This window comes from Diceros bicornis, chromosome 2, assembly GCF_020826845.1.
Source record: "Diceros bicornis minor isolate mBicDic1 chromosome 2, mDicBic1.mat.cur, whole genome shotgun sequence".
NCBI lineage: Eukaryota > Metazoa > Chordata > Mammalia > Perissodactyla > Rhinocerotidae > Diceros > Diceros bicornis.
Window position 1 is genome coordinate 85296515 of NC_080741.1, and position 20834 is coordinate 85317348.

At 40.9% G+C, this 20834-nt stretch overlaps 1 protein-coding gene across 4 annotated transcripts in view; it reads right to left on the reverse strand.

Annotated features, from left to right (window-relative positions):
• The window catches only part of TMEM40 (transmembrane protein 40), a 58917-nt gene extending 43139 nt beyond the window's left edge, over positions 1 to 15778 (reverse strand). For 3 of the 4 annotated variants that reach the window (XM_058565504.1, XM_058565474.1, XM_058565514.1), the window contains exon 1: positions 15711 to 15771. In XM_058565504.1, coding sequence (XP_058421487.1) covers positions 15711 to 15732 — 22 coding nt within the window. In that variant the 5' untranslated portion in view covers positions 15733 to 15771. Of the gene's footprint in view, positions 1 to 15706 lie in introns of all 4 variants that reach the window. The other variant, XM_058565483.1, reaches the window with a different exon arrangement.
• Between the last annotated feature and the right edge of the window lie 5056 nt (positions 15779 to 20834).

Genomic DNA, 20834 nt, shown 5'->3' on the forward strand with positions numbered 1-20834 from the left:
ACCTACCACGGCTAAGGCAGAAGGTGATCCTGAGAGCCTTTCTAACTCTCAGATGCCAGTGTCCCTATGCTTCCTTTAAAGAACAAGGACTAAAGTTAAATTTAAAAGAACAAAGAGGGAGTGGAGGAAAAGTCAACCCTAGCTCATTCTGACAAGTGCAAAATGAGGGATTTGGACTCAATTTAAGTGGCTGTCAAACTTCCTTTTTTTTTTTTTTTTTAAGCAGAAAGATCCTTTGGATAAATAAAATTGAAGACATCCTACCAGATCGAAGTGGATTTTGTTTTCAGGTTGAAGTAGGGACCATGGGGCTGTGGATGGGGCGCCTGCTCAGTATCACCGCTGGCCTTCCAGGCAGCTGTGGGGTGCCCGCTGAGAGCTCAAGGGCTCCACGGAACCTAGTCTGACAACCACCAGAGGGCAGCAATACAAACCACCCCTGGAAATCTCTCTCAGGGAGACAAATAGGTCAAGAAAATGGTCTCTACGGCCTCCAGAGGAAACTACCTCTGTTTGACCACATTTTTTAAAAATTAAACACTTTGAGATAATATATTTGAGATAATCTCATGCAGTTTTAAGAAATAATATAGAAATCCCATGTACCCTCTACCTAGCTTCCCGCAATGAGAACATCCTGAAAAACTATAGTACGATTTCACAACCAGGATATCGACATTGATACCGTCAAAATACAGAACGTTTCCATCACCACAAGATCCCTCTGCTGCCCTTTTGCAGCCACATCCACTTTCTTTCTCACTTCTCCCTTCCCTAATGCATGGCAACCACTAATCTCTTCTCCATTTCTATAATTTTGTCATTTCAAGAATCTTATATAAAGGGAACCATACAGTTTGTAACCTTTTAGGATTAGCTTTTTTCACCCAGCATAATTCTCTGTAGACTCACCCAGGCTGTTGTGTGTATCAATAGTTTGTTCCTTTTTATTGCTGAGTACTGTTCCATGGTGTGGATGTGCCACAGTTGGTTAGTCATTCACCTGTGGAAGGACAGCTGGTTGTTTCCAGTTCTTGGCTATTATGAATAAAGCGGTTATAAACAATCATATACAGGCTTTTGAATGAAAACAAGTTTTTGTTTCTCTGGGAATAAATGCCCATGAGTGCAATTCCCAAGCAGTATGATCGTTGCACGTTTAGCATCTTAAGAAACTGCCATACTCTTCCAGAGTAGCTGTACCGTTCCACATTCCCACCAGCAATGCATGAGTGACCTAGTTTCTCCACATCCTCTCCAAAGTTTGGTGTTGCCACTATTTTTTATTTAAATCACTCTGATAGGACTCATTGTGTGTTTCCCTAATGCTAATGATGTCGCACATTCTTTCAAGTACTTCTTTGCCATCTGTGTATATCCCCTTTGGGGAAATGTCTGTTCATGTCTTTTGCCCATTTTCTAATTGAATTGTTTGCATTTTTGCTGTTGAGGGTTAAGTGTTCTTTATGTATGCCAGATATTTATCCTTTGACAGATATGTGGTTTGCAAATATTTTCTCCCTGTCCACAGGCCATCTTTCAAAGTACCAGTCACTCTCTTGTATAACTCACAGGACCCTGAAAGGCCAAGTGAACAAGCATTCTTGAACACATTTTACAGATGAGGAAACCAAGGTCCAGAGGTTAAAGAGACCTGCCCATGGATACATAAGGAGTTTGGGGGCAGAGGTGGGACTAGAACTCAGACCTCCTGACCCTCAGCCTAGTGATCATGCCACTCTGAGGAAGAAGAGACACCCCTGCCCTCCACTCTAGCCCATATGCTCGGTACAGTTAGCAGCCACTGCCCTAGTCAAGCTTGTTAGTCAACCGAGAGGGACATCTGCTCCTGGAGAAGAGCCAGTCTCCAAAAGGGACACTGTGTCTGGAAAATGTGCTCCTTCCTCCAGATGAGGTAAGGGTCTGACCCTGGAGCAGCTACTATGCAATAAGCTTTATGGGAGAAACTGAGGCCCAGGGAGGTTAAGAAACTTGCTCAAGGTCACACAGAGATTAAATGATAAGACTTGGGTGACCCACAGTTACCTAACTCCTTACGGTGCCCTCCTTTCAGCTCTGATTCTGGCTTTATACAGGGGAAAGAGAAGAGAGATATCAGGTGTATTCAATGGGCCCATAGGAAGAAACATCCAGCCCTCAGGAAAGGAAAAATAGCGGCACTCCTTGGAGGAAAGCAAATGGAGGGGTCCTCTTTCCTGGAGGACTGTGGCACCGTTAGAAGAGAGAGGAGGAGGTGGGTTGGGAGCTTGGGTTCACTTCCCTATGGCTGGGTATGGGCCCTGGGTTGGAGAATTGGCATGAGGAGAGAAATGAAGAAAGATCCCCATCAGGTTTATCTGGGCCCTGGGTCCCCACAGGCCTGGCCAAATAGAAACTCCCTCCATTCACAGGACAGGGGAAGCACGGGCAAAACTCCTCTGAACTCCACTGCTCTGAGCAGGGGCCCCAGAAGGTGGTCTCCAAGGGGCAGTTCGACAGGACAGGTAGGGTCCACCCCACCTAGCACTGCTGGACTCAGTGCAGAGGTTAGGAGGGAACCTGGTCTCATCTTGAGGGCCTACTGTGAGCTAGATGGTGTCTAGCACACAGCTGGAGCTTTTAAGAAGAGATATGATGCATTTCCTGTCTCTGTGCCCCTTACAGCCAATCCAGGAAGCAAAACTTGTGGAAATGTCATAGTTACCAGAATTCAGAGCCAAATGGAACACTAAGGGCCATCATTGCCCTCCAACCAGAGACCACCTGAAGCCACCTGTAGTTAAATAAGGTGGGTTTGCTACTCATTGCAGCAAGGGAGAGCACACCCATGGGGGACCATGCATGTCTCAGTAGAGGGTGTGTGCAAGAACCTACTACTGTCATGCATTGCTTAACGATGGGGACACATTCTGAGAAATGCGTCGTTTGGCAATCTCATTATTGTGTGGACATCATAGAGTGTACCCACACAAACTTAGATGGTACAGCCTCCTGCATACCTGGGCTTTATGGTACTAATCTTATGGGACCACTGTTGTATTTGCGGTCCGTCGTTGACTGAAGGTGGTTATGTGGTGCACGACTGTATAGGATTTGGGCTTTGGCTGGGTGATTTGGGGGAGAGTCTAAGGAAGCAGGACTCTATATAACACGCTGTCAGAAAGTGAGGGCAATTCTGATTGGGGATCTCAATATATCTTATCTATAGGGAGAGGAGACTAGCTTAAGGATGAGCTATGATTGGTAAAGGCAGTCATTGATTTTAGCCAAGAGAGGGTGCTTGGTATTTTGTGGGTGACGCAAGGACCTTGTTTTGTCTGGGCTGAGACACAATTGTGAAGGGGCCTTGCTTTGTCTCACTCTATTATGGTCTCAGAGGGACGTTGTCTGAGGTTGGTGTTCCATGAAATTGCTTATGTCCAGTAGGAGAACAGCACAGCCCATCTGTGAGTGCTAGGGCAGCTCCCAGATGTCAGGGGCTACCCTTGCTCCTTCCTCTCTCTCTCTCTCTTTTTCAGGGTTCTTGAAGTTTTGAATCAGCAGCACAGGGTAAAGACCCAGGACAGGGTCTTTAACATAAAACAGACCTGGGGGGGCTGGCCCTGTGGCGTAGTGGTTAGTTCTGGCGCACTCCACTTGGGTGGCCCGGGTTTGCGGGTTCAGATCCCAGGTGGGGACCTACACCATTGGCCAAGCCATGCTGTGGTGGTGACCCACATACAAAATAGAGGAAGACTGGCACTGATGTTAGCTCAGGGCTAGTCTTCCTCAAGGAAAAAAAAAAAGAGGAGGATTGGCAACAGATGTTAGCTCAGAGTGACTCTTCGTCACCAAAAAAAAACCCAGACCAGTTATTTACTGTGTGACCTTGGGGGAGGGCAGCCTCAGTTTCCCCATTTGTAGAATGGGTATGATAATAGTATCTCCCTCACAAGGCTATGGTGAGAATAGTGATCACCCATCCTGGTTTGCCTGGGACTGAAGGGTTTCCTGGGATAGAGGACTTTCAGTGCTAAAATGGGACAGTCAGCAAACCAGGACTAGGTGGGGATTACAGATCTCATTTGTAGAGCCTGGGATAGTGACTGGCCAATAGGAAGCCTCAGTACACGGGAACTTTGGATGTTAGCAGACAGGGAAGAGCTTGCCTGGGGCAGTGAGAGGAAGCATCAGGAAAGAGATAATGTGGGAGAAAAGTCCTCAAGGGTGGAGAAGATTAGACTAATTGCTCTTTCTGCTGTCCCCCAAATGGATTAGCTGACTCTTATATGTCATTCTAGCCTCAGTGACCTCATTTGGAAAATGGGCATAACAATTTCTTCTCTGAAGTCAGGTCTTTATACATCTGAATCTGCTGCTAGAATGAGCTCTGTGAAGAGAGGTGCTGTCTTCTTCCTCTCTGGATCCCCTCAGTGCCTTTCACAAGGGACACCAGGAGGCCCAGATGAAGCTGGACTGGAAGGGGCTGCGGAAAGTGAGAGCGCATGGCAGGGGGGAGAAGGTGAACAAGTGGGTGCAGGAAGGAATTCCATCTTTCTGGAGCAGGAGGTGAGAGGGGAGGAGTAATAAAACGAGGCTGGAGGGGTTGGTTTAGAGCTTACCCTGCAGGAGTGGGTGTCCCAGAGTCAGCCCCGTTAATCTCTGGTGGTTCCAGAGATGATCGTAGCTGGTATGAGGAGCCAGTGCCAACAACACTGGACCACAGAGTCAGAAAGAGGTTCTATGTCCAATCTGTCTGGATGCTTCTAGTTAAGTATAGCATTCTGGTTGCAACTCTGGGACCAGTCAGCCTGGGTTTAAATCCCAACTCTGTGACTTACTAGCTGCGTGACCTTGGGCAAGTTACTTAACCTCTCTGAGCTTCAGTTTCCTCATCCATAAAAGGAGGATAACAGTAGTATACGCCTTATTGGGTTGTTGTATTAGTTCACTTAAAGTGCTTTTAACAGTATTAGTTATTATTAAATCTAGGAGAAAGTCTCAGTTTGGTGTTAATATATCTTTAACACTTCCTGTCCACTTGTTCATCCCTCTCTTTTAACAAAATGAGCCTGCACCCCAGGCTCAGAATCTTCAGCAGGCAATGGTATCTGATTACAGTGCAATAACATTGCCCTGCTTTCCTATTTGTTTTTTGTTATTATTTTAATAGCTACTTTCAATTTATGGCAGATAGTACTAGGTTTTCATCTTGGGTGGTAACATAAAGTTTCCTTTCAAAATAAATTACTTTAAGTAAAGATATGCATTAAAAAGCAAAGTTTAAAGAAAAATATGTAATAAACAATACAGGTGGTTATAGATGCGACAACGGTTCTGGAAGTGGTCTGGGAATGAATGAAGTTTAGGAAACTTCCCTGTTGAAGATGAAAATCCCTGGATAGTTTTGAACAGGAAAATGCAGATAAGAGCTGTAGGAAGCCTGATCTGCTTGGGGCCCAGGAGGGACGGCAGGCAGACAGCCCTCCATCCTGCCTAGGGCTGAGCTGGGCTAGGGACAGTAGGGAGGGGGAAATTCAAGAGAATTTTGTGAATGCTTTTCTAACAAACTAATGGCAAATAGACATCTTTGACACAATCTGGGAAATTTGAATGTAGATTAAATATAGATTATTTAAGGACTATTGTTATTTTTGTTAGGTGCGACGGCCTGGCGGTTATGTAAAAACGTCATCCGTCTGTCATGCAGGCTGGAGTGATTACTAGTGACATGACGCCGTGTCTGGGATTGCTTTAAAGCACTCCAGCAGTGGGAAAGATGTGAGAGGGGGAGTGATGGAGCACGACCGGCCACCGTTGATAACAGCGGAGGCTGCGTGATTCATACGTGGGAGCTCGTTATACTATTCTTTCTACTTTCGTGTATGTTTGGAAGTTTCCACAGTAAGAGTCTCTAAGAATGAAGAGTGTCACTGGACCCACATTCCACAGCATCACAGAGGCGGGTCTTTGTCTTCAACAGTGTCTGGACTGTGGCTTCCGTCTCTTTGCTTGAAGCCAGTATGGAAGCATTAGGCAATCAAACACCAGGAGACTCCTGGCTGAAAATGCTGTTGTGGAATCTCCAGCTGTGAACCGTATCAGGCTTGGTTATCCTGTCCTAGTGTTGTCTGATCCGCAAATATAGTTCTATTCTTTAGGAGGCGTTCAACAATCTCAGTAGATAATAATCTCTGTAAGTGTGAGTTATTAACCTTTACGACAAATAGAAAGAATGGAAAGAAGAGAGGGAAGGAGGAAGGGAGAAAGGAAGGGAGGGAGGGAGGGAGGAAGAGAAGGAAGGAAGGAATGGAGGGAGGGAGGGAGAGAGGGAGGAAGGGAGGAAGGAAGGCAGATTCAAAAAGGAGGCTCTTGAGAGCTTCTTGAGATCCAAGACCCAAATGTTTGGAATGGGCTCGTCTCTGCTGGAAGAAGACAGTGCCTTCAGCCTGGGAATTCTCTAAGAACTCTGGGAAGTGACTCCCCTGTGAGTAGTGTCCACACTGAGCTCAAGCCCAGGAAGATGTCACAGGACACACCTGTCCTGTGGGCGTGCGGGGCCGGCCCAGGTCTCTGCCTGGAGGACGTGCCTGCTCCTTAGGGCCTGACTCACGTGTCCCCCTCCTTCCCCTGTGTTCCCACAGTCCTTCCCTCGACCATCATACATCAGTGTTTGTCTTCCCTACTAGGTACAACGATAATAAAAGCAACAACTAACAGCTACCGTTCACTGCAGGCTTGCCATGTGCCAGGTATTCTGCCAAGAGCTCTACCTCATGAGGTGGGTGCTACTATTTCCATTTTATAGATGTGGAAACTGAGGCTCAGAGAGATTGAGTCACTTGCCCAAAATCACATAGCTAGAGGGGACTCAAACTCAGCTCTGTCTTCTCACAAAGTAGTGGTTCTTAACCACTTCTCTAATCAGCGCGCATCTATATTGCCTGTGCCTAGCAAACAGCCTGGCTCTTTGGTAAATGCTCGAAAGAATACTCACCACTTTGATCCCTGGCTCCCCCTACAGGCTGGGGGCCTGCCACCCTCCCCCAGCAACCTGCCTGCTTCATTCACTCCCAAAAGATGTGATGGAACAAGTTCAACCTTGTTTGCTGGAAGCCACAGACATCTTTCTCCATCCCAGAAATAAGTGGTTAAGTCTTATAAATAGCCCAGAGCTGAGAGCTGGGAGACCTCAGTTTGAGTTCTGGCTCCAGCCGGGTGACCTTAGCCAAGTCACTTAACCTCTCTGAGCCTCAGCTTCTTCACAGATCAAATGGAGAAATCTCTCCCCTTCAGGAGAGAATATCTGAGACTGCTCAGCAAATGTTCCTTTTTTAGTTCTGCAGGCAGAAGTTAAAGAATTCCCCCAGTGCCCCTCTGATGTGGTTTGGGATCTCACAGCATGGAGTACCAGGAGATAGGCAGAAGCCCCTGCTGAGATCCAGGCACAAGTGGGGCCTAGAAGGAGCAGCCTGGCCTCCCCACAGGGCCAAGTGGAATGACTCCTGGGGCAGGGAGCTGTGTCTGTGGGGAAGGCCTGCTGCCTGGGCCTTCCCCTCAGGCAATACCTGAAGCCCTAACCACGGATTAGTATGAGTGAGGAGGATGATCTGCCAATAAAACCCATCTTCCGACATCTATGGGGCAACTACTGGGTGGAGAGTCCAGGAATGAACCAGTCTGCCCCGCTTCTAGAGTAATAGCCAGGCACATAGCTACCAGAATAAAGACTACATTTTTCCAGTGCCCTAATAGCTATGTGTGGCCAATGGATTGTAAGTGAAAGTATCTATTCCAACTAGTGGAATGTAGATGTGATGGCAGGAGTCAGAGTAGCAATATTTGACCATGAGGCAATATTGGGACTGTTAGTTATAATGACAGCAAACATCTAAATAGCAAAAATATAAACCAGAAAACAATGAACAATAGCTTCAAAGTGCTTAAAGAAAATAACTATCAACTTAGAATTCGAGATCCACCTAAATATTTAAAAGCCATGGCTTAATAAAGACATTATCAGACAAAGACTGAGTGAGTTTATCATTCCCAGATTCTTACTGAAAGAACTTTCCTGATTTTCTAGATCAAGAAAAAGGAAATTGAACACAGAAGGAAGGAAAGAATCAAAGAATAAATTGTTAGCAAAGAAACTGGTAAACATAGGTAAATCTAAATAAGTGTTCTCTGAAATAATAATAAATAACTTGAGATGTACAAATACAAGGTAGAATTCAAATTTATACTGAACAATAATACACATCAGACTGGAGACATTGGAGTTAAAACATTCTAAGACTTTATATTATTCAGGAGGAGGACAGAGATATTAATTAACTTATAAATTAAATTTAGATTTTAGTAAATCAAGTTTGCCTGTTAAAATGTTAAAGATAACCCCTAAACTAATAAAAATAGAGTGTATAACTTCCATCAAATGGGAAAGAAGGAAAGGATAAAGAAAATTTGATCAACCCAATAGGAAGCAGGAAGTAGCAAAGAAAAGGCAGGGTAAATTGCACAAAATAGAATATAAGTGAGGATAAAAGTAAACCAACCATAGCAGTAATCACAAAGAATGTAAACGGACTAGACTTGCCACTTTCACAAATTGGACTTTAGAAAAATTCAATCTAGGCATCTCAACTCACTGTAGCAAAGGTGGATTTTTAAAAACCTTTTATTTTAATACAAATTATAGACTCACAGGAAGCAGCAAAAATAATATATAGAGTCCTGTGTACCTTTATCCAGGTTCTCCCAATGGTGACATCTTATATAACTATAGTGCAACATCAAAGCCAGGAAATTGACACTGGTACAATACTGTTAACTAGACACAGACCTTATTCCATTTTCACCATTTTTTACACGTATTCATTTGCACGTACAGTTTCTATGTGTTTTAGCCCAGGTATAGATTCATGTAACCACCACCATAATCAAGATATGGAGCTGTTCCACCACCACAAAGAAACTACCTTGCGCTAACTCTTTATATTTGTGGACTTTTTAATAAATGATGATTTGGAATTTAATAAATGATGATGACCATTTGGAAAAAAATAAAATTAGATCCATATCTCCCACGATACAGAAGAATAACAAAATTTTTAAATTGCATGGTGAAAATCATCAAAAACAAAGTCTAAAGACAACTGACTGTAGGGGATCAGAATTGGCCACCCCAAATGTGTCTCTTTGGCTTGATTATTTTTAAGAATAAAAGATTCTGAAAGAAACTTTGACCTTCCCCCTAACTGCCTAAAAGAATTTAAAATAGCAGGGCCTGTTCCAGGAAGGAGCTAATACCATAAGATAACTGTAATGTAATGTAAAATGGGTCCCATTGTCTATAGAGGGCCCAGCAAACGCTTGTTTAACAAACATTTACATTCTCATCTCCACGTGAATTGCCTTCCTCCCCTTTGAAGACCCAAACCACTACCCTCAACATTCTCCTTTGTCTTTAGCTGAAGATGGTATTTAAGGTGGTGGCTTCGGGGGTTCTGGCTGAATTACTCAGTTTTCCTGAGTTCTCCCATGTATACATGTTATAAAGTTTTGTTTAATTTTCTCCTATTATTTTGTCTCACATCAATTTAATTCTTAGACCAGCCAGGAGGACCCAGCGGGTAGAGGAATTGTCTTCGTCCCCTATGTGACAAACTGGGAGAAAATATTTACAAAATATACCACGTATAAAGAACGCTTAAAAGTTGAGGTCAGGACTTCTGGTTTCAGCTCCAACACATAAAGAGCCTGGAGGTAGTTATTCCCATTCTTATAACAAAAAAAGGCTGAACAACTGAAAATCAACTTTTCTTAGACGCACCAGAGAATTGAGGTTGTAGGGCAAATGATCACTCTAAAATTTAGAGAGAGGAGAATCAGAAAATCATAGCTGAGATCTGCTTACCTGGAGCCAAAGCCACTGGAGCCATAAACTAGTAGGAACACTTAGATGGTAATTTTGACAAATTGCTAGAGGCTGTGTGGACTAGCATGAGTGTGAGAAACTCCTGGGGGCCACAGTCTTAAAGGGCCCCCCATACTTTTGTGGGTTCTACCTCCAGGAATCTCACTAAGTTCTCACAGTGAAGAGCAAAGAGAGATCCCCTCCTGGTTGTGGGAAGAGGAGGCAAAGAGTAACCATTGTGAAATACACCCAGAGTGTTCCCCATAACAAAGGCCTACTCTCCAGGGAAAAAGCCCTTAACAAATCCTTGTCCCATCTGGGGGAAGGGCATTTCTCCCACTCCAGCTCCCCCTAGCCTTTCTGCATTGCTTATAATACACAGAGTCCCATGTACCCTTTATCCAGGTTCCAAGTAGGGGGGAAAAGCTAAGAAACATGCATGAGAGTCACAGTGCAGGGACACAGACCCACTAAAATACTGAGATTTAATTATAAGATTGTAGAATGCTTTTCCTCTTCCACACCTTTCCACCATACCAACAGGGCTTCAGTATAATAATAGTGGTTTACAATTGAAAGAGCTGCAAGATGTAGATTCTCTCTGATGTGGAGTACCTATAAAAGCTCAAATTCAAGAGGGAAGATAAAGACAAGGACACTAGAAGAATTTGAAGTCTCTGGCACCTACAGCTACAGGAAACACTAAGCACAGCCCAACTACCAGCCAGATTAACATAAATCCTCATACTAGAGGCCTATTTACCTCAGTTCCTATTAGCTGAAACACCATGCCCCACTTTCAACAAAAAATCACAACACATGCTAAAGGACAAGAAGAAAAAACAGTTTGAAAAGACAAAGCAAGCATCAGGACCAGACTCAGACATGACACAGATGTTGGAAGTGTCAGAAAGGGTATTTGAAATAACTATGATTAATATAGTAAGGGCTCTATTGGAAAAAGTAGACAACATGCAAGAATAGATGCGTAATATAAGCAGAGAGATGGAAACTCTAAGAATGAATCAAAAAGAAATGCTGGAAGTCAAAAACACTGTAATACAAATGAAGAATGCCATTGATGGGCTCATTAGCAGACTGGACATGGCTGAGGGAAGAATTAGTGAGCTTGAAGATAGGTCAATAGAAACTTCCCAAACTTAAATGCAAAGAGGAAAAACAAAAGGAAGAAATTATCTAAGAAATGCAGAACAATTTCAAATGTGTAACACATGTGTAATTGAAATATCAGAAGAAGAAAGAGAGAATGGAGCCGAACTGTTTTTAAAATGTAGGTTTTATTATTATTCAAGTATGATGAGGCCAACAGATCAAGAGATGATTGCCTATGAAAAGACAGTTTGTTACTCATAGTTCCCAAAAAAAGGGGGTATGTCACACCATGGAGGGCCACACAGGGAAGCACCAGCATCAGTCAATAGGCAGAAGGAGCAGGTAGAAAACATGGGAAGGAGCTTTTACTGTGGTTTTCATGAGAAGGAACAGGCAAGGCAAGGTAAGAAGACTTACGATTGGCATTGGGGCTGTCCTGAGTTGTCTTGTACCTGGCCGTGAGGTGATTAGGGCAGGATAATAGTAACCTTGAGGTCAGAGCCCAATAGAGGAGGTAGTTGAGGGGTATGGGCTCTGGATTGCTCGGTTTGCATATAAAGTTGAATCCTGGGCAAGACATTTGCTATCTCTAGGAATTAGCTAACCCTGGGAGGGGCAGTCTCTCCCCAGTCAGAGAGGTCCCAGGTGCTAGAGCATCAAGAAAACAGAAAATAAGAAAACATAGTTAATGCAAGAACTTTATTTGAAGGAATGATCGCTGAGAAATTTCCAAATTAATGACAGACACCAAACTACAGATCCAGGAAGCTCAGAGAACACCAATTAGGATAAATGCCAAAAATCTACCTGTATGCATATCATATTCAAATTGCAGAAAAACAAAGATAAAGAAAACCTTAAAAGAAGCCAGAGGAAAAGACAAACTTAACTATAGAAGAGCAGTGATAAAAATTACAGGGGATTTCTGTCAGAAACCCTGTAAGCAAAAAGAGAGTAGAGTGAAATATCTAAAGTGTTGAAAGAAAAGAAACACCGACCCAGAATTCTATATCCAGGGAAATTATCCTTCAGAAAGGAAGGAGAAATACTCTCTCAGACAAACAAAACCAGAGAGAATTCATCACCAGATCTGCCTTGCAAGAAATATTAAAAGAAGTCCTTCAGGGAGAAGGAAGATTATACAGGTCAAAAACTGAAATCTACATAAAGAAAGGAAGACTATCAGAGAAGGAATAAGTAAAGGTAAAATAAAATCTTTTCTTTTTCTTATTCTTAATTGATTTGAAAGATAACCAACCATTTGCTTAAAGTAATAATAATAACAGTGCATTGAGTGATTATAGCATACAGATAGCTGAAATCTGAATGACAGTAATATCATAGGGGATGACAGAGAGGAGTTAGGATCACTCTGTTAAAAATGCCTGCACTACCCACGAAGTGGTATAGTGTAATTTGAAAGTGGACTTAGATTAGTTTAAAATGTATATTTATGTATATTAGTTTAAAACGTTTAAATGCAAACTCTAGGGCAGCCACTTAAAAAATTTTGAAAAAGAAGCATGATTGATATGATAAGAGAGGAGATAAAATGGAATTATATAAAATGCTTGATTAAAACCAGAGAAGGGAGAAAAAGAGGGAGAAAAAAAGAAACAAAGATAAATGCAATGAATAGAAAACAGTTACAAACATGGTAGCAGATATTAATCAACTTTAAATATGAATGGTCTAAGTACACCAATTAAAAGACAGAGATTGGGCCAGCCCCGTAGCTTAGCGGTTAAGTGCACATGCTCCACTACTGGCGGCCCGGATTCGGATCCCAGGCGTGCACTGACACACCACTTCTCCAGGCATGCTGAAGCCGCGTCCCATGTACAGCAACTAGAAGGATGTGCAACTATGACATACAACTATCTACTGGGGCTTTGGGGGGCAAAAAAAAGGAGGAGGATTGGCAATAGATGTTAGCTCAGAGCTGGTCTTCCTCAGCAAAAAAGAGGAGGATTGGCATGGATGTTAGTTCAGGGCTGATCTTCTTCACAAAAAAAAAAAAAAAAAGCTGCCAAGCCAAATTGGATATTACATGTTCCTCAGACTTTGTCTCCCCTGGTTTTTCGTAAACACAAAGACGGGACTCCACGGTAATCAGACCACCCTACTCAAAACAGGAGGGCACATGTTCTTGATTCCATAGTCTGCAGGATTTTCAGACCCATGTTAGCAGCTTTCCTACTGCTTAAAAAATATAAAATATCTTGGCTTCCATGTATCTGCATAGTGTCCCATTGCTGCATAAGAGTGGCTCAACCCAGATTTGAGAAAAGAAGGGTTCAATGGTCAACTAATTGGATGAAAGTGAAATGCATCTCTTCTTTCTTCACCTTAATGCATTGTCAATGCCTGGAACATTTGAAGAATCCAAGAGACAGTTGGGAAAGGGTAGTACTGATTAAATAAGTAAGGTGATAATAGTGACAACAAGTTCAGTCCCACCATGGCAAAGGTTAACAAGGAAGCAACGATTGACTTTGGTAAGTAGATTTCTGACCTTCAACTCTGTTGTATAATAATATCTTTGTTAACTTTGCTGAGGCTAGAGCACAGTTGTTGGGGGATGAGGGCTGATGCAGTCTTGCCTCATACTCAATTCTCCCCCTGGGTTCTCTTACCCTGACCCTTTCACCATTATTTCAGATAATAGTGGGAAGTCTGTGGCAGTTTAAAGGAATGGTCACAAAATCTTTGACACACTTCCCATTGAGAGCTGGAAGTCTAGGTTCCCTCCCCTTGAATCTGGATGAGGCTGTGACTCACTTGTAACCAACAGAATGTGGTAATAGTATGATTTCTAAGTCTCCTTGTTTGTGGAAACATTGCTTCTGGAGCTCTGAGCTGCCATGTAAGAAATCCAGCTACTCTAAGACTGTCATGCTGTGAGGAAGCCCAGGATATGTGAAGAGGCCACATCTAGGTGTTGTGGTCAACAGCCCCAGTTGAGAGCCAACAACAACTGCCAGATAAATGAGTGAAAATGCCTCCAGATCAGAGGTTGACAAACTTCTCTGTAAAAACCAGATGTTAAGTATTGTAGTCTTGCAACCATACAGTCTCTGTTGCCACTATAACTGCTGTTATAGGGACAAAGCAGCCACAGACAATAGATACATGAATGGATGCTGCTGTGTTCCATAATATTTCATTTACAAAAATGGTAGAGGGCCTTAGTTTTCTGGCTCTTGCTCTAGATGATTCTAGCCCCAGATGCCAAGTCTTCTCAGCTGAAGCCTCAGACTTCAAGGAAGAGACAAACCATACCTGCAATGCCTAGTCCTAATTCCTCCATGGTGAACATAATAAAAGGGTGTTTAAAGTCAGCAGAATAGAATCTAAGTAGAGCTGTGTACTCTCTCCAACAAGCACTCAGAGATATGGAATTAAAGCTTAGGAGAGTCACAGCATGGTACAGAGAATGGGGCAGCAAACTTTCTCTGTAAAGGGCCAGATAGTAAATATTTTTGGCTTGTGAGTCCATATGGTCTCTGTTGCAATAACTCAACTCTGTTACCATTGATAGTGTGAAAACAGCCAAAGAATGAATGATCATGGCTGTGCTCTAATAAAACTTTATTTACAAAAACAGGCAGTGGGCTAGATTTGGTCTGAGGACCATAGTTTGCCAACCTCTGGTACAGAGAAAGAATAAGGCCTTGCACGGAGACCCTGGTTCAAAAATCCCTTCTCAGCTACTTAGGGAGTTGGTCTAGTCTCAACTTCCTGGACCCTCAACTTTCCTTATCTGTAAAAATAGACTGAACAATATCTACCTTGCAGGATCATTAAAATGTTTGGCATGGAATAAACACACAAATCGTAGTTTAATATTTTTCTAAGGTGATGATTTAAAACAAATAGTAAAATTTTTATATAAAGGTGATCGTTAAAGCCATGAGGATAAAGTTTCTTAGAAAGTAAATCAAGCACAGGATTTAACCTGGGGGTACAAAAAGAAAAAAGGAGAAATGAGGGAAAAGCAGAGTCCAAGAAAAAGTATTTAGAGAGATGAAAGTAGAAGGAGAAAAGTCCAGAGGATGCAATTCCAAGAAAGGAATCTAATAGTGGTACTGTCTTGGAAGGGCTTCCCTTTTGTTTAAAGCTAATCCCTCCACTGTGCTCCTGATAAGATCTTGTCCTGTTTCTTCCAAAATCTTCCCTGTATCAGCTAATCCCCTTTACACACAAACACACACACAATTCATTCTTGTTATTCACAGCAGTTAGAGTCTACAAAAGTCACTGCAAACACTGAGTTAGTGAATCCTGAACTGCTGTTCTCAGGGGAGATACAGGGTTAGGTTCCCACAAGTCTATGGAGACAACATTTTCATCAACTGATGAAGACGTAATCTTGTTTTATGTGTATTTCTGTTTAAAGACACTTTATTTAATATGCGTTGTTGATTCATTAACACTGAATTCACAACCAACAGCACTGTAACTCATGCCTGAATGAAGCTTATCTAACACGTGTTTTCTCTATAAGGCATACTACAACCTTCTTGCACTTAGGAATACTAGCCAACACTTTAGCACCATGCTTGGGGACAATTTTAAACAGTGAAATCACCAACAAAAAGAACACAAATGCAAAAAACATAGCACTAAGTCAACTGCAACAGGGACAACTGTTTATAGTATAAGAGCTGAAGCAAGAAGGTAGAACGTCCTTACTCACGCTCAGCTGGGAATGTATACATTGGGTGACTCAAAATTTCCACCACTCTGTATGTCCATGAATGACTGCGAAAGAAATATGAATATTAGTTTGGGGGGTTACAAATAAATTTTTGCAAGTAGGCAAATCTGCAAACATGGAATCTGTGAATAACGAGAATCAGCTGCATATGTGTGTCTGTATTTTGCCCCCTTAAAGACAGAGGCAGCCTAAGTATATTGTATGCCAAAAGGCAAGAACAGGGGCTCCACCTTCCCCACTCCTAGCTCCAGGAAGCATCCACTGGAATGGGGACAGTGGTCTGGATCTCAGTCCCAGCTCTCTGCCTCATTGATTGGGTAATCTAGGACAAGTCATACTCTCTCTACACTTCTGTCTTACATCTGTTAGACAAATTTTTCTTCCACATTCATTCTATAATTCTAAAGAAGTGGTACAAAGAGAACCAAGGCTAAAAAAGAATAAGGCTCATACACTTAGTCCTTCTCTCTCTTTTCACTTCAGGTTATGCCTTCCTTTGAAACATGTTTTATTTTTTCCTTTCCCAGTCAAGTTTCCTATGATATTTATTTTATTTTGATTTCCTTCTCATTAAAAAAAATTTTCTTAGTTTCAATAGGAAAGTATGCATCCTAAAAATGGCTCAAGAATGAACTATTTCATGTAAATGGCTTCATTCAACCAAAAAGATCAATGTTATTTGGTATGTTTATTTCAAATATTTGATCCCCATAATGTAGAAATGAGTCTTTACCGTATTATCACAAGAGTTCTGAAGACTATGTAGCAGAGGTATAACCAACTTTATAAAGTGATTTACGCATTACAGATCAAATAGAATAAAAACCCAGGATGGAAACAATTATGATTTTAAAAAACATATCAAGGGCATTTAAAATATTTAAGACATGGAGAAACAATTAATTTCTGGAATAAAGCATTTTTATTACATTGCACATGTGCATGCACACACACACACACACACACACACACACACACACACTCACACAAACTTTCAGGAGATAAAGCAAAGGACCAAAACTTGATTATAAACTGTTGGTCACTCCAACATTACAGGGGTAAATACTATAAAACAATGAACACAATTAAACTTCAGATAACCACACCAAATACATCTGTTTCTAGCTCCAGTAAAAGACAAACATAAAAACACTGAAAACACAAGCAGAAAGAATAGAAACTTCAATGTTCAAGAATCATCAGAGGTGTTTTAGATTACCTAGTCTTAATCCTGCTCTAGGCCTAGAGATTCTGATTCAGCCGGCCTGGTAAGAGGCATGGAAATCTTTTGTTCATTTGGTTTTTTGAAGATACTCAAATGACCCTGATAATGAGTGAGGTTTGAAAGATGCTGTCTTGAAAAACATATTCAAATACAAGGTTCATATAAATTTGGTATGCATTAAGACTAGCACACCTTGTATAAAGAAGGCACTTAAATTGAGCCTGAAAAATACTGAATCAGCTTCTAAGATTAGAAGATACTGATAAAACTTCTCCTTTCAGTGAAGCCCAGAGTGCTTCTCAACGGGGGGTGAGAATATATCAGTAAAGGCTGGTGTTTTTTCTGTTTGTTTGTTTTTTTATGAGATGAAATTTATTTCTGTTCAAGCATTACAAGCTGCATTATTAAAGTCATTTGTCATGGTTTGAATATTTCTGCCTGATTCACCATTAAATTGGCCTTCTAATTGCCAACTTTGTCAGGAAAAGTGGTCTGGCGGTTTCATTCTCCAGAAAACTTCATTTCTTTTTTTTTGCTATGAAGGTATTTATTTATTTATTTACTTATTTTCATTTTTTTCAGCACCAATAGTCTAGTTTTATCATTCACCATACACATGTGCCCCTTTACCCCTTTGGTCCTCCCCCCACCTCCTTCCCTTCTAGTAACCACTAATCTATTCTCCTTATCTATGTGTTTATCTTCCATATATGAGTAAAATCATACGGTATTTGGGTATTTGTCTTTGTCTGACTTATTTCACTTAGCATAATATCCTCAAGATCCATCCACGTTGTTGCAAGTGGCACAATTCTGTCTTTTTTATGGCTGAGTAGTATTCCATTGTATATATATACCACATCTTCTTTATACATTTATCTGTAGCAGGGCACTTGAGTTGTTTCCACATCTTGGCTATTGTGAATAATGCTGTGATGAACATAGGGGTGAATAAATCTTTTTGAATTGTTGATTTCATATTCTTTGGCTAAATACCCAGAGGTAGAATAGCTGGATCATCTGGTATTTCTATTTTTAGCTTTTTGAGAAATCTCCATACTGTTTTCCATAGTAGCTGCACCAGTTTGCATTCCTACCAGCTGTGTTATGAGCGTTCCCTTTTCTCCACATCCTCTCCAACACTTGTTGTTTCTTGTCTTGTTAATTATAGGTATTCTGACAGGTGTGAGGTGATAACTCATTGTAGTTTTGATTTGCATTTCCTTAGTAATTAGTGATGTTGAACATCTTTTCATTTGCCTGTTGGCCATCTGTATATCTTCTTTGGAAAAATGTCTGTTCATATCCTCTGCCCATTTTTTGATCAGGTTGTTCATTTTTTTTTTTTTTTTTTTTTTTTTGTGAGGAATATCAGCCCTGAGCTAACATCCATGCTAATCCTCCTCTTTTTGCTGAGGAAGACCGGCTCTGAGCTAACATCTATTGCCAATCCTCCTCCTTTTTTTTTTTCCCCAAAGCCCCAGTAGATAGTTGTATGTCATAGTTGCACATCCTTCTAGTTGCTGTATGTGGGACGCAGCCTCAGCATGGCCGGAGAAGTGGTGCGTCATTGCACGCCTGAGATCCGAACCTGGGCTGCCAGTAGCGGAGCGCACACACTTAACTGCTACGCCACGGAGCCAGCCCAGGGTTGTTCATTTTTTTATTGTTGAGTTCTATGAGTTCTTTATATATTTTGGAAATTAACCCCTTGTTGGATATATGATTTGCAAATATATTCTCCCAGTTGGTGGGTTCTCTTTTCGTTTTGTTGACGTTTTCCTTTGCTTTGCAGAAGCTCTTTAGTCTGATGTAGTCCTATTTGTTTATTTTTCTTTTATTTCCCATGCCTGAGTAGACCTGGTATTTGAAAAGACACTGCTAAGACCAATGTCAATCATGGTCAATCAAGACCAATGCCTATCTTTTCTTCTAGGAGTTTTATGGTTTCATTCAACTCTTTATTCATTATGGCTTTACATATGTTTTTACATCATTCATTATGGTTTTACAATCAAGTCTTTAATCCATTTTGAGTTAATTTTTGTGTATGGTGTAAGATAATGGTCTACTTTCATTCTTTTGCACATGGGCTGTCCAGTTTTCCCAAAACCATTTATTGATGAGACTTTCCTTTCTGCATTGTATGTTCTTGGCTCCTTTGTCAAAGATTACCTGTCCATAGATGTGTGGTTTTATTTCTGGGCTTTCAATTCTATTCCACTGATCTGTGTGTCTGTTTTTCTGCCAGTACTATGCTGTTTTGATTACTATAGCTTTGTTGTATAATTTGAAGTCAGGGATTGTCATGCCTTCAACTTTGTTCTTTTTTCTCAGGATTGTTTTGGCTGTTCAGGGTCTTTTGTTGTTCCACATAAATTTTAGGATTCTTGTTCTATTTCTGAAGAATATTATTGGAATTCTGATTGGGATTGTATTAAATCTGTAGATTGCTTTAGGTAATATGGACATTTTAACTATGTTTATTCTTCTAATCCATGAGCACAGAATAATTTTCTATTTCTTTATGTCTTCTTCAATTTCTTTCAATAACGTCTTGATATAACTTTCAGTGTATAGGTCTTTCACCTCCTTGGTTAAATTTATTCCTAGGTATTTTATTCTTTTTGTTGTGATTGTAAACGGGATTGTATTCTTGACTTCTCTTTCTCCTAGTTCATTTTTAGTGTATAGAAATGCAACTGATTTTTGTATGTTGATTTTGTATCCTGCAACTTTACTGTATTTGTTGATTATTTCTAAGTTTTTTTGTGGATTCTGTAGGGTTGTCTATGTAGAGAATCACATCATCTGGAAATAGTGAGAGTTTCACTTCTTCCTTCCCAGTTTGGATCCTTTTTCTTGCCTAATTGCTCTGGCTCCAGTACTATGTTGAATTAGAGTGGCGAGAGTGTGCCCCTTGTCTTGTTCTTTTTCTCAGCGAAATGGCTTTTAGTTTTTCTCCATTGAATATGATGTTGGCTGTGGGCTTGTCATATATAGCCTTTATTATGTTGAGATACTTTCCTTCTATACTCACTTTGTTTACAGTTTTATCATAAATGAATGTTGGATCTTGTCAAATGCTTTCTCTGCACCTATTGAGATGATCATGTGATTTTTATTCTTCATTTTGTTAATGTGGTGTATCATATTGATTGATTTGCTGAACCATCTCTGCATCACTGGAATAAATTCCACTTGATTGTGGTGTATGATCCTTTTAATGTATTGTATTTGATTTGCTAATATTTTGTTGAGGATTTTTGCATCTACGTTCATCAGCAATACTAGCCTGTAATTTTTCTTTTTTGTGTTTTCCTTGTCTGGTTTTGGTATCAGGGTAATGTTGGCCTTGTAAAATGAGTTATGAAGTGTCCCATCCTCTTTAATTTTTCAGAATAGTTTGAGAAGGATAGGTATTAAGTCTTCTTTCAATGTTTGGTAAAATTCTCCAGAGAGCCATGTGGAAGTGCACTTTTGTTTTGGGGGAGGTTGTTGATTACTGCCTCAATCTCTTTGCTTGTGATCGGTCTATTCAGATTCTCTATTTCTTCTTGATTCAGTTTTGGGAGGTTGTATGAGTCTAAGAATTTATCCATTTTTTCTAGGTTATCCAGTTTGCAGGCGTATAGCTTTTCATAGTATTCTCTTATAATCCTTTGTATTTCTGTGGTGTCCATTGTAATTTCTCCTCTTTCATTTTTAATTTTATTTATTTGAGTCTTCTCTCTTTTTTTCTTAGTGAGCCTGGCTAAAAGTTTGTCAGTTTTGTCTATCTTCTCAAGGAACAAGCTCTTAGTTTCATTGATCATTTCTATTCTTTTTTTAGTTTCTATTTCATTTATGTCTACTCTGATCTTTATCATTTCCTTCCT